This window comes from Hoplias malabaricus, chromosome 3, assembly GCF_029633855.1.
Source record: "Hoplias malabaricus isolate fHopMal1 chromosome 3, fHopMal1.hap1, whole genome shotgun sequence".
In the NCBI taxonomy this organism is placed as follows: domain Eukaryota; kingdom Metazoa; phylum Chordata; class Actinopteri; order Characiformes; family Erythrinidae; genus Hoplias; species Hoplias malabaricus.
Genome location: NC_089802.1, coordinates 58929390 through 58944365, shown reverse-complemented (window position 1 = coordinate 58944365; position 14976 = coordinate 58929390). Strand labels below are relative to the sequence as shown.

Below are 14976 nucleotides of genomic sequence, written 5' to 3'. Positions count from 1 at the left end.
TATGCTTATCCACCCACTGCCCTTCGGTGGGTTACAGTAAATGGAATAACAATATGTGTTGCCCTGCTACAGATGACACACTTTATGTTTGAAAAGCTGCCCTTATGTGGAATGAGGCTGCTATTCTCAGTCAAGTAAATCATAAAAATGGTTGACATTACAATATACAATCCTATCAGACTTGCATGTTTTTTTCCTTTTAATTTGTTAAAACGTTAATATTTTTTTAAAATATATTTTTTATACCTTTAAAATTGATGTATATAAACGATCTCTGTTCTGATTCAAAATAATTATGTGTGGGACTTAAATACATTGGTTTTTGTTACACCACAAAGTGTTTTCAAAACAGGCTGTTTTGCAAGTGTCCTTTTATAGATTGCATGGTTTGAGAAGTGAGTGGTATGTTTAATTCAGACTTTAAAACTGTTTAGGTATCATATGAAAAGTTTATGTTAAAAACAACTTTTAAAAACTATTATTATTATTATTATTTATTTTTCCATTAAATCATTTGATTGTAATTTCATTACAGGGCTTTTAAATGCTGATATTAAAAATCACAAAATATTTTCAGGTGCTGTGAGCATCCTGACCAACAGTAGATATTCCAAGTTTGCATTTCTTTGAAAGTTTTGAGGAATCGAGTTCCAACAAACATGATCCAACAAACGTTTTGTGGAATATAGTATTCTGCATCATACCATGATATGATGACCAATCAAACACCATATACTATTACCAATAATAATTACAGTTCATATGCTAAAGCAGACTCAAGGTTCTTTCAGTGTTATGGATGCCATTAAAAGTACATTCCAATATATTTCCTCTGAAAATTGCAGAAAAAATTGCACCTAGTCAATGTAGCCTGAGCCAAAAAACTGCCTATGGGGCACGGTTCAGTGTAGATCTAAATCTCCAAACAAGAACCTGCATGAGTAAAGACTACTGGCCTAAGGTCAGAAACTAGTTATCCCATTAGCAGTTGAAGGTGAGCTCTTCATATAAGAACTGGCCTGGGGCTAATGTTCATATTTGTCTGCTTTCATTTGAATTAAACGAACCCTGGTGCGAATGCTCTGTTAGTTTGACTTGTTAGAGTAAATGTAAATGCTTCCTTTTGAAATTTGGTGTGCACCAAACAAGCGGAGAGAGACTGTCTGAGAAGCTGGGCCACAATCCGTTTCTAAATCAAGTGTAGTGTGGTTCTTTTCAAGTATCAACACTAAACCAAAGGCATCTAAAAAATGAAACACAGGATATGAAGGCACAAGATGCAACACTAAGCAGTGCAAGAGCACAGCATGCATTGAAAATAGCAGTGTGGTTGGAAAAAGTCCCTTACACTCTCAGACTAGGTAGAAGTAATTCAGGAAATCTGTTATGGAAAGATTGAACTTTTCATTGGGACATGCCTCGGAGAAATATTGGAGAAGTTGGATACTCTATTTAAGTAATAAATAAACACCCCCTTTTAAATTTAATATTCATTCATTAATTCATTGTCTGAAGCCGCGTATCCAGTTCAGGGTCAAGGTGGGTCTGGAGCCTACCCGGAATCACTGGGCGCAAGGTAGGAACACACCCTGGAAGGGGCGCCAGTCCTTCGTAGGGTGACACACACTCACGCCTATGGACACTTTTGAGTCGCCAATCCACCTACCAATGTGTGTTTTTGGACTGTGGGAGGAAACAGGAGCACGCAGAGGAATCCATGGAGCTGTGTGATTGCGACACTACCTGCTGTGCCACTGTGCTGCCCTAATTTATTATTATAATTAATTATAAATATTTTACTTGTTTGTTTGTTGCCTCCTTCTCTTTTTTTTTTTTTTTTTTTTTTTGTTGTTTTGGCAGTGATGGAGAGGAATGGTGCTGATTGGTGGGATGGGAGGTTTTCTTGCACTCCAGTGGAGGATAGCCAGTGCAAATGGCTGCAGAATCTTTCTGCAAAATGTAATGCTACTGTAACGCTTGTTATTGACAGACCTGATAAGTACATTGTAATACCTAGCTCTCAAAAATACACCGAATGCATGCATCATATATCATTTTAACGTATTTTGATTCGATTGCTAACCAAACCAGGACTAAAGTGTAACACTGAGTATAATTTTCTTGTTTGGTCTGGACCTGAACTACAAGAAGGAACACGCCCTTAGAATTAAGTTGATTGTTAAAGGTTGGAGCAGGTGTTTCATTACATGGAGGAAACAATCTTAGTTAAGATGATATCCTGAGATAGACCTGAGAGATTACTACTGACAATAATTCTAGGAAAACTCTCAGAATTATTTTTATGCACATTATCTTCAAGGAATTATTGTAATTGTTACAAGATATACAACTTGTATTCATAGTATAAATCTTGATAGATTTAATAGCTTTAATATAGAAAAATGTTGAGAACAGTTTGAGATTTTAACAGAAATGTTTTTCCATGTCCAGAGTCCTCCTACTGTTTATATAACTTAAGGTTATTCTCCATTTCAACATATCATTGTTGAGCAAATCCACCTCCATAGGCATCTGTGAGGATGTTATGTCCGGAGAAGAGGAGTGTGGGTTTATATGTGGCTTCCTGGCAAGGTCTGCGAAGGTGGGACAACTATAAGATGGACAAGACCAAACATAGAGTGCACAAACAAGTGATTTATTTACACAACGTGAAAATAAGTAAACAAAAACTGTATTAGAAGAAAATAAGTAGGAAGTAAAGGTATTTACACTACTTACAAGTTCTAAGCAGCAGGCTTAACCACAATATCTCTTTAGAGCTTCCCCCACACAGTCACTTTAAACACCACTGGCAGCTAGTATTCCTGGTGTACCGAACAGAGTCATGGGGAAAATTAGCACCCCTCAAGGAATTCCTAGAGGATTTCAGCCTAAAGCCCTTCCCTCAGAAATCCCATTCCCCAACATGAGGAGAAACAATGTGGTTTGAACATCAGACAAATAATCACACTATATACAGAAGTCAATGTAGGTAAATCAATTATTTACCTGTGCGTACATCATTATGCCCCCCACCCCAGCCCCAAATCAGTAGATCCTCCCGATAAGGTGTGTAGGTCTCCCTTTTGCCCCACTTTTGCTACCTTCATTTCATAGGCAAAGACTCAGGTAAGTACATTCATACACACACATGTATTTCTTATTCCATGGGTTGGTATTCACTGGTGATAAGCCGGGGTTCACTTTTAATATATAACAGCATCTTACGAAACATTTTATATAAAGCATAACATTTAACTGCTTCAGTATCTCATTTTCTTTGCAAAACAATTAAACTGCTTATGATTTTATGAATATTTAATTGACAAACTATAACAAAACCAGGACAACCTAATACTCCCATCCAAACAGCAGACTTTTTTCAATTCAGCTTTCTAGCCTTCCCCTACTATCACTTGTCATTGTTCGTCTTTGCCTTTACTCTATTCGAAAAGGCCTACTGAATAAATGCTTTGTTTTTTTTTTTTTTTTTAGGTATTGGGGAAAATGAGACCACTGTCTTTGGCGTGGCAGGCGTTACCACACCCGCACTCACTCTGGCATTGTGATGGACTCGTGATGGGCATTCATCCTGCAAGGCTATTAACACTGACAATGGCATTTCAGAGTCCAACACAATTGACAAGCATATAATTTTTCTATGTTATTTTTGCCAGTGACAATGTGACTTTGATATTACACCAAACATCTGTACTTTGAGAAGTTTTTATTAGACTAATAACCTGAACTGTAATTACAACATATTTTCACTGTTATGACAAAACCATATATCTCCATTTAGTTTTTCAAAAACATATTAAAAATAACTGCTCTGTAAGTAGTTCCAAAGAGCCACAATCATTGCCAAAGAACTTTTAAACTGATTTTATCTTCCATGACTGGTCTGAGATAAAAGGTATTATCACAGTCAATGCATAAAAGGTGAAAAATTATACTATTGGCTAATATCTTTTCCCTCTCACTAATATATTATGATTAAAACTCATAATCTTAATTTCTTAATTATTAAGAGTTCTTAATAATCATTACACATCAAACAAAATATAACCATTTAAATGGTACTGTATATGTGATATGTAAAATGACACGAACATTCAAAGAAACGAGGACACAATGTCACACAATGTCTTGTGCAGTATTTTGTAAAACCTGAATGAGTGTGTGAGTGAGAGATATCACCCAGCTCCATGAAGTGCTTTGCATCTAATAAATCATCTGTGCTGAATTTAAATAACAAGTTCAGTACCTCCACATACAGCAATGATTCTATACTAGAATAATGTTTTTATGTTGTGCCCTTTGTCCATGTAGCATTTACCTTTAATCATTTGTATGACAACCACAGAAATCATCACATTATTAAAAAATAAAACAGGACAAAATAGCCCTCTGAAAAATACCATTGAAAGCTATCTCTGATATCTTTCTGATTGGAAAGGCAAAGGAGCTTGATTTGACAGGATTGCACTGTGTCATGTCAGAAAAAAACAGGCCTGTCTGCTTATGATATAAAGCACTTGCTCCATTGTACCGTGCAGAGCAAGATTTTGCCAGATGCCATCTGGCCATTAAATGGACCATAATCTTTAGTCATTTCATCAACATTAACAGGTTTGAGCAAATTACTAGTACAATAAAATAAATAAATAAGACACAGCCTAGCTGTTCAACAATGCCATTATATACTGCAGAGGTGCCATGCTCCCTGGTCTGTTCAGTTACGTGTCGAGAGGTGCTGTGGGCATGTCGGAACATGGTGCCTCATGGTCCCCAGAAAAAGACACTAGCTGTTGTTTATAGTTAATGAGTTTAGAGTTAGTGATGACAGTCAATAGTTATACAAAACTTTTCTAGACTTACAAACAGTTGGAATTTTAGGGACATTAGGTATGGCCTCAACCAACAACATTGGGATTTATACAAACCAATCCGTGCTGGTTAAACCACCTGGCTCAATCACTTCCAGCATCTACAAAAGCTTTGCAAGGAGCTCTACCATCCAAGAGCTGGCCATGCCCACACTTGCTTGGTTTCAGTGGATTTGCATGTTCTGATTTTCAGGTGCAATGGTGCACCCAGAAAATGTTCATTAATTTTGGTAACCCTCTTGGAAGTGTGTTGGGCGTTTCTTGTCTTTTTAAAGAAACTTTGAGCCTTTCATTCAAAACAAAATATATATTCTAAATGAATGATTGAACAAATGAACTTAGCATTCTAGCCATTGACAAATAAAACTGCAGTTTTTATGAACAATATTAATGAAACCAGAATTAATTTCATGGTTTAAAGTGGTTCCAAAGCGTTCACAATTAGAACTGAATATAAGATTATATTTTATAATGTTATAAAATAGAAGACGTGTCCTCTTTTTTACCATCTCAGATCTGCTCACCACAACGGTTCTAAGAACTGAATCAATTGCAGTCTCAAATACACATCACAGTTGAAATAAAAAGTCTGCCTTTCTTACTTTTTAGGCGGATAAACTTGAGGTTGTTTAAAGCTCGCTGACTGTGTCGTCCGTCTCCTGGAGAACTGTGAAAAGCCCGGAGGTATGTTCAGACATGTTACGGTTTACCCGCACAATTCATAATGTAGTGGAGTAAAAAAGAAAGAAACGTGACTTTGAAATGTAGTGGAATTAAAGTAAAAAAATCGTCTAAAATGAAAATATATTACAGATACATGACAAAAAATGCTAAAGTGCTGTAGCAAATTACATTAATTTCGTTACTGTCCCCCACTGCTAACTTTAATACGTAAGTACTAAACATTACCCTAGCCCTAATCCTAACCTTACACGTGTTTTCACTTTAAGATTTAATAGTTTAGCATGTGGTGCCAGAAAAGAAATCCCAACTATGTGAGAGACTAAACAGGTTCTGGACCTAAATACACACGCGCGCGCACACACAGGGGAAGAAGAGCGGTCATGTGATGCGTCTCCAGCTCCAGGTCGCCATTTTGGAGGAAAGTTTGGATTTTGGTCACCGCTGGAGGAGGAAAGTAGAGGAGGGGCTCGGGGGAGTCGGCAGAAGTTTGGTTTGAGGACGTTTACGACAAGAGCGAGAGACAGCAGCTGCTTTCTTCCTCTTTATCCTCAATGCCCGAGCAGAAACTCCCAGAGAAGTGAAGAGAAAGTGTAGTGAAGTTAAACAGTGCGGGACGTGTGCACGCCGCGGCGTTGGGTGTTTGTACGAGTTTCTGTCTCAGGAGTTGGAGCACAGTTTGTTTTTGCTCGTTCATGTTCACTCCCTCTTCTCCAGACTAGAGGCGAGTTGTCTAGCCTTACTCCATTCATTCACATGTTTTCAGTCAGATCTTTACTTTGACTCCGTGAATCTGGTCGGTGACGAAAGATGAATAAGAATGAGAGGAGCTGCAGCATCTACTTGTGAATGGTGAAGGAATTTATGTTTTACGGCATCCGTTAACTCCATTTACAGAGGTTTGTGTCAGCTGCCAGTCTCTGGAGGACGGTGGAAAAGTTAAAGAGCAAACTATCAGATGTTTGGAAGTACTTTTCTGGACATTCTGGTACCGTTTCACTAAGTGTATGACCTAATCTGGATTTGACCATGCCAGTCAGGAAGAGAGGTGAGTGCAAAGTCATGATTCCTGTTTGCTCAGACACTTCGTTATTGCATGTTGTGGTCTAGCAAAAATACTGTCATTTTATTAACACCTTAATGCTGCTATAACAGCACTCTGCGCAATTTTAAATTCTATAGCTACGTGTTTTTTTTAATTTATAATAACCCTGGCAAAGAATAGTTTGGAACATCTGTGATGTTAAACCTGTTGTTTGTTTAAATGACTTTACACACTATCATTTATGAATGTCTTTTTTTCATTTTTTTTTTTTTTACAAAAAATGCCACAGAGGAAACATTATTTTTAATGGGTAATTTGACCCTTAAAGTTAATGAAAAGGACCATTTTTATATAGTTTAAATTACCTCCTTCTAATTTTGTTCTTGGAAAAGAACCTTGAATTCATGTTAAATAGGTTCTGTTCTTCTTTAGGGAACAAACGTTTGTTTTCAGTGTCATTACTTAAAGCTTTTGTGCCACTTTTAATATGAGTTTACACCAACAGTTATGATTATCAGTGCTATAAAATGTTCAATATAGAGCCTCTGTTGGTCAGACTGATTATTTACTATTTAAATAAACCCGCTGAATTTGGTTTATTTGCACCAACTTTTTAGATACTCAGAGAGCACTGCAGCTCCTGGAGGAATACAAGACCAAACTCAGTCAGACAGAGGACCTTCAGCTCCGACACTCTTTAGAGAGAGTTATCAGTATATTTCAAAGCTCGCTCTTCCAAGCCCTTATGGGTAAGCACTTTCATTTCTTAACGTACTAGAGTCTGAATGTGTTTTGTTTGCTTTTGGAATCCTCTTCTGTTGTGCACTTTTATTTTGTATTTGTGAGAAATGGTGGAACAGGTTTGACTTCATGACAATATGTTTCACCAGCTCAGCAGCCAGTTTCAGCAATGTTGACTATTTTCCTCCACCTGCAGAAGGAATTTGCATGAGGCATTTCAAACTTGGAGTTCTTTCCTCCTTACCACGATGACCAGTACCAAGACAAAGGACTGTGATTAAGGTTTTAAAATATTTTTAAAGTTATTGCATGCCAGACAAAAGATTTTGTCAGGTCAAAATTAGAAGTTTAGGTTGAAGGTTTGCTTTTGAAGAGTAAGAATTAATGCAATAGAACCAAAATAAAATGGGAAAATTAAGAGGAAAGTGATTTTTTAAGTGATTATTACTCTCAATTGTACTGTATAATTACAACCAGATGAATTTGTAGTCATTTCCAGCCAAAACCACCACTAAATAATAATAATAATAATAATAATAATAATAATAATAATAATAATTATTATTATTATTATTATTATTATTATATAATGGAATAATCAGGAAATGTACAGTTTGACACAGTTCTCAAGTGAAGTATTTTATATATTTTTTAAGAAATATCTTTTACACTGCTAAAACTCAGTCTTGAAAAGTCATAATTTTCACAATTTCTAAGTGATGGCCAACAAATTCAGTGATATCTAAATCAGGTATGTATTTAGGCCTCCCAGATTGGACCAAGGCCAATTCAGTCAGCCATAGCTAATTCCTTGTGCGCACGTTCATGTGCGTGGACACACTCTCCTTTCTGGCTGTTTGGTGCATTTCTGCTAGTCAGATTCAGAGTCGGCATGTAAGTGGAGTGCAAGGCACACGAGATGCTCCTTTTGCATCTTCTAACCAGTAAACCCGTGGTGGCTGTCTTGATGTTGACTGACTCGATGTTTCTTTTGAGAAAAATTGTGCCAAACTAATTTGACCAAATTTCAACTTCTCCACTAATCTAAACACTTTCAGAGTGGATATCAAAAAGGTCAGGGGTGCATTTATGAGTTAAAATGTGACTGAACTAAAAATGGAACCTCATGTTCCTCTAAGCTTCCTAAATTTATGATTGGACAAAAAAGCAAGAGCAGCTTGGAAATATTGCCAACTGTTGAGTGTAGGTTAGGGTAGGGAAGGGTAGGTTATGATATTTATATATTGATGTTGTGGGGATGTCAGGGTCACAGGAAAGGTTTAATGGGTAGGAACAATGGATCCCACTAGTCATCAAAAAATTTTGGAAGGCAACGCACCCAGGTCATTTTCAAATTTATATTGATAAATATAGTGTTTTTTTTTTTTTTTAATTACATAAGGTACTAACATTTTTGGGTAATTGTTTTAGCTGCACTTCACTAATCAACAAAATGTTTAGTCAGGGACACGCAAACTTTTGTATACAATTAATGTACTGTAAGTTACAATGGCCTTCAGGACAATTCACAACTTTTAGATTTCTCTACTTCATGGTACTCCTCAATGCTTTACATTTGGTTCCTTACATAGTGTGTTATGCTCTTTGTGTGATGTGCCCGAACTTAGCTTGCATTTGCTCATTATCTTTTCAAATGTGTTTCACTAATGAAAACTTGTGGACTCCCAATCTGTCTCAAAAATGTGCATGATGGTGCCCAAAAGAAGTAATCTGTCTCTTGACATGATTACTCTGAGGGTAATCCTCTGCCTCTCACTCCACCACACACTGCAGTCTTGTGTTCCCTGGCTTCTGCATGCCAGGTTTGCGAGGGATGTAATCCCTTGCAGTGTCGCCTACTTTTGAGAAAAGTAAATATCAACGAAGCCAATTTAAAAATAAATAAATAAATAAATAAATAAATTATTGCTGAAGCTGCAAAATGTGAAATATTACACAATGAAATGATTCAGCAGGGGCTTAACCAATGTTGTCATTTTTTTCCTCTTCTCTTTATTTATGTATTTGGTGTTACTGTGGGCACAGGGATGTTTTATAGACAAAACAATAGTATGTTTGCTAAATTATGGACTTAACAACATATATGACATCTTCTACTTTCCGTACTCTGGAAATGAAGCTAAAAATTTCTGCCATGTTTTCAAATTTGATACCAAATTTGAGTCTGTGCAGTAGATACCATAGGCTGAGACAGACCTGCCTCCTCATTTGGATACCCCTGCCCCTTTCTCACAGAGCACAAAGTCAAACTTCACTAGCTCTGCGTTTGAGAATTCTACTCTCCATCATAAAAAGTGCAGAATTAAAGGTGAAATGGATAATTCTGCCTGTGCCACATTTTAATTACTGCTCCGTTTGAATGTAATTCTACCACCATTCAAAGAGGAACTGAAGTTCTGCTGATGCCAGAATGTCATTGCCACCCTGTTTGAATTAGAATGAAAACATGGTAAACTCCAGTATTTCCTGCACCTTTTAGGGTGGAAATGAGAGTTTTAGTAAGATGTTAACTGGACTCATAACGTCTGAAGCCTATATGCACATGAGCATGCTACAGTGTTTCTTTTAGTGTAACCAACAACTGAATGTCTACATTTTACAGTTTTAAGAAATGATAATAGTGCATTTAATGAGCTAGGTGCTTGAGAGCTCCATTACAACTAAGCTGCTGAATGTAATAAACAGGTTGGTGAGAAGTGGGCACAGTCAAGACTGTCATTCCTGTGTCCTACACAGTCAAGGCTGTCATTCGCTTCATTCCTAAACGTATCCCTGCCTTCTTAAGATATAGCAGTATAACATTTTAAAAATAGATGTCTGTGTGGAAAATAAAACACATGCCCAATATAGAACTGGGAAAACTAACTACTGGAATTATACATTGGAGATGGAAAGACAGTGGAGGAATGGAAGAAGGAGAAAAATAAGATTACAGATGCACTGTTTTGTCATAAAAGAAATATGGGGGTAGGCAGAGCTACACACAATGCCATCAGCCAACAGAGGCACTACACCAGTGCTGGCTTCACGTTTGAGATAGTGCCCTTTTTTTTAATTTTTTTTTTTTAAAAAACCCAGTCATTAAGATGTTAGGGCTGCATAGTCCTTGAAACTGATACTTTTTAGAGGTGCACTTCAAGTGAAGTGTTATGAACTCCTTGTGAATCACTGAGAATGTGAAATGAAATGTAATAAATAAAATGTTATCTGAAAAGGATAAAATGGAATGTGCGGTTTGAGGCTAGGTGCCTTGCTCAGGGGCGCACACACACACACACATATATATAATTATTATTAGAAGTTGTATGACTTTGATCTTGTTGAAAAAAGTGAAGATTCAGATTTGCATGCCCATTTACAACCCTATGATTTGGCCTTAGAATGGATAAAAAAAAAATCTGTTTTCCTATTTAAAGTGCTTGTGTGCAATTTGATCTGCTCTATTCCGATTTGGGTGGTTACAGCAAGGCACCATGATGGCTCGCACAGGCTTCTCATGTCTAAATAAATTGCTGCAACTGTGCCACACTTCATCAAACACCACAAGTTACTCAATATCACATGCCGCTCATTTGCAGGATACCACCTTAAAAGCACCACACTCAATAACAATTTTAAAAACAGTGCCCCCTTAATTGACACACTGAACATAGTCGAACTGAAGCAGGAATCCACAGCCAAAGGTTCATAAGAAAATAAGGCAGCAAACATTGCAGGGGTGGAGATGAATGATGAAAATAAGTGTAGTGTGAACCTTAGAGTGTAGAGTTGTGGAGTTTGGAATTGGACTATTTTGTGTATTTTCCTTATACAGCTTTGCTACGGTGCATTCATGGCACCTTTTAAGCAGGTATTGTGAATGAACACGGAGAGGAAAATTGCTTGTAATATCAGAGGCTTGCTTGCTATGACAAATGATCAGGTGTGTAACTTGCTGCTCAGCACCAGGACCTACTTCCTTAATCACTGCGCTGTTCTTTGTGGTCATATTGGGAACAATACACTGGCTGGAGAATACTAGTTCCTCACTAGTTATGTACTAAAGCTTGTGTAATCAAAGGCCTCCAAATAAAGTAGTCAGGCCAGGCTAATATTCCAGTGAGTGCTGTTCACTTTTTGTAATTTGTAGATTTGTAATCTCAGAAAACGTAGCAATGTCACAAAAACACTAACAAATGTGAAGGGAGCAAATAATACAACATTGAACATGACTAAAAAGGCACTTGAAATAATAAGCCATGTAAGGGTTTTTTTTTTTGGGGAAATGAAATAACTGAAGGTTGGTCTGAGTTTTGCAAATTATTTTAAGTCTTGAGTGATCATACAAACTGTTGGAATAAAACCAGAGGACTCTGTTGTGGAAAGGGCCATCAGTGCACAGTCTGTGTTTGAGTGTGCCTTAGGTGTGGAGTAAGTAAGTTGAGCTGCATGGGGATTTTAGATCTGAATGACAGAGCCACAGGTGCCTAAAAAGGCAGATCAGGTAAACTTTAGAAAGTTTTATTAAAGGTGAAAGAAGCTGAGATTTGCTGTCTAGCAGCAGCTGAACAGCACCCGACTCCATTTGTACTGGTGTAAGACATGTTATAAAAATTAAGCATGTGAGTCTTTTATAAGAAGCAAAATGTATTTTTTTTTATTAGTGATTCATTAGGAAAGGTTTTAGTTTACAAACAGTGAATTAAGGCCTTCTGTGACCGTTAACAAATTCCACTTTAATTTTAACAAAGCATATGTATTCTAGCAAAATAAAATCATCATGAAATTAATAGATAGAATAAACATTTTGTGGTTTCTTGGCCAATGTGATTTCACTCTATTGAGGTGCAGGGCTCTAGTTACATTAACACAGCTGCTAAAAGTTGGTTTCTGCTTTTTTTTCTTTCTAAGGAATGTTTACTTTCTTCTGTAGAGAGGTTCAGGTGTTTGTGCCTTTTGGGTTTAAAAAAAAAATAAAAATATACTACAGCAGAGCAGCATGGAATATGGAAACAAATCTGTCTCATCAGACTTTTAAATATTACCACCTTTGAATTTGTAGCACTGAATATTTTTATTTTTGTTGCACTGAATATAATTGCTCTTAAATGAAACTCGTGAATTTTAAGAACACATTTTCATTAATTATTCAAGGTTAATAAATTCAGATAAAAAAATTCAAGCTCAAAAAAATTCAAACAATATATTTTGAAGTTGCTCAAATTCAGTAGACCAAATTCAGATGCCAAAATACGAGTGAAAAAAATCAGAGCACACATCCGGGACACAAAGGATAAGCAATCGATTCAATTAGGATTTTCTCTTTCACCTTAAATGCTTCACTAGTTGCATTCTGTTGCCGCTAGATGTGAAAATACGAACACAACTTCCATACTGTGGAAAAACTAGACATTTATTTATTTATTTGTATGAGGAATTTCAAAGACTGGTACTTAGGATTTAATTATTTAACATGTGACTGTATTTAAAGGCCTGCATTTAAAACCAGTGCCTAATATACTTTTGATAAATTGAGGAAAATCCAAGCACTTCAAGACAATCAAGGGCATTGTAGAACAGCCAGACTTAAGTTTGCACACAATCACCAGGACCAAGAACTATCTTTTTCGAATGGGTTTCTGGTCAGATGAAACAAAAACAGAAATATTTTGCAATAAACACCAGTGCTTGGTATATAGGAGAAAAAAACTTTTAATACAAAGCACACTATCCCTACTGTAAAGGGACAGTGTTGCTGGAACTAGTGCATTTCAGAAATTTAATAGCATCATGAAGGAGGAGGGTTAAGGCTGTCTGAAATGTTTGATTCAGATACAGCTCTTTAAAAGGCCAAGTTCCAACAAAGCTCATGTAAAATTTTGATCCATTGAAAAATCTGTTATGTTGAGTATAACAAAACATAATGTGGCCTCAGCTGTCATTCTGAAATGACTTTAAGTACAAACCCTAATTTAACATGCAAAGTATTTTGAAAAGTTTCTTGACATTAAATATGAGGAGTTTTAAAACATTTGAGTGTCTGTTTATATACATTTTTGATCTCACCTGTACATAACGTTGCATGTTGTATGTTAGCATTCACAGACTGTAGCTCATGTAATTCTGCACAGTTAGCCACTCTGTATACTGTGACTACCATAGTACATCCAGATAGCTGTGCAGTTTCAGTTTTTTAATTGTTACTGAATGCTATTTATTTTGTCCTTCTTCATTTGTACAGACATCCAGGAGTTTTATGAAGTGACCTTACAGGAGAAAGAGGATGTGTGTACAGAGCCCAGTGAATCGGCAGAGCCTTCTGACCCTTCCCTCCCTGTTAAGAAGTGGGATATAAGCAGCATTCCCAGCAACAGTGCAACAGCAGAAACTCAGCCCAGCAGCATAATTCCTACTAGTGAGGTAAGCATGAAAATGTGGTTCTTACAATAAGGTGATCTTTTCGCAAATCATGAAACTGAATAGTTTAAGCCCAACGTAAAGACTATCTAATAGTAGGTGAGGGCGATTAAAGACATTCCTATTGGACAGTAATCAAACTAGACTCATGTTACTCAGCTTACTGAAAGCTGAGCTGCTTTGTGAAATGTTCCTTTGTCTAAGTTCAGCTGTGTTCATGTTCATTGGTTTACTTTTAAGGAGTGTACAATGCTATTGGAATCGTAGTGTCAGCCAGTATAAGAGATACACACAAAAAAATGACTCATTACTTTTTTTCCTTATAATATTTAAATTGCAGGTTACTTCCAGGTAAAATCTCACCACTCATTTTTCTCAGAAACTCCGCCCAACCAGTTATTGCTTGATTAAAATTCATTAATTTGTCTGTAACTGCTTATCCACTTCAGGGTTGCTGTGGATCTGGAGCCTACCCGATAGGAGTGGGCGAAATGGCCCTAAAATAATATCACAATATTTTAGGGTATTTTTGCGATAACGATATCCTTCATGATATGACGAAAAATACTTTTAATAATTTTAAAAATACACTATTGCAACAAAAAATGTTTTTGTTAATATTCATTATATTAAATATATGTAATATATTAAAAGTATTATGGTTTTATTTATTAAAAATTTTATTTTATTACAAATGTAATTGTAATGAATTCCAATCATTCCACTTTCCACCTTACTTCACTGTTACTTAAAGACTCATGTAAAAAAACGTATGCCATATTATGGCTAATTGCACGACGTTGTTAGGTAAACATGTTAGAATAACACAATATTTTATTTATTTAATTTTTAATCATTTTAAAAATCATGACGACATGACTGCAAATGTTACGGTATGTCACAGAGCTACTATCTGGAATCACTAGACGCAAGGCAGGAACACACCCTGGAAGGGGTGCCAGTTCTTGGTAGGGCGACTAACACTTTCATTCACACACTCGCACCTATGGACACTTTTGAGACGCCAATCCACCTACTAACGTGTGTTTTTGGACCGTGAGAGGAAACTGGAGCACCCAGAAGAAACCCACATAGACACCCGGAGAACACACCAAACTCCTCACAGTCACTCACTGAGTATTGGGTACTAGCTTTAGCAGGTTTGTAAATGAAAAATGTATTTCTCCACTGTCTCACAATACC

The 14976-nt window shown here is 36.6% G+C and overlaps 1 protein-coding gene and 1 long non-coding RNA gene across 19 annotated transcripts in view; one reads left to right on the top strand and one right to left on the bottom strand.

Moving 5' to 3' along the window:
* Positions 1 to 2426: 2426 nt before the first annotated feature.
* Positions 2427 to 5901, bottom strand: LOC136690907 (uncharacterized). Its single transcript, XR_010801808.1, has 3 exons — positions 5492 to 5901; positions 2740 to 2825; positions 2427 to 2611 (listed from the first exon to the last, which is right to left on the bottom strand). It is a non-coding gene; the product is annotated as an uncharacterized lncRNA (long non-coding RNA).
* The window catches only part of dlg1a (discs large MAGUK scaffold protein 1a), a 142390-nt gene continuing 133282 nt past the window's right edge, over positions 5869 to 14976 (top strand). For 5 of the 18 annotated variants that reach the window (XM_066662981.1, XM_066662977.1, XM_066662976.1 and 2 more), the window contains exons 1-3: positions 5870 to 6618; positions 7233 to 7364; positions 13598 to 13776. In XM_066662981.1, the coding sequence (XP_066519078.1) occupies positions 6600 to 6618; positions 7233 to 7364; positions 13598 to 13776 (330 nt within the window). In that variant the 5' untranslated portion in view covers positions 5870 to 6599. Of the gene's footprint in view, positions 6619 to 7232; positions 7365 to 13597; positions 13777 to 14976 lie in introns of all 18 variants that reach the window. The other 13 variants (XM_066662970.1, XM_066662974.1, XM_066662971.1 and 10 more) reach the window with 5 other exon arrangements.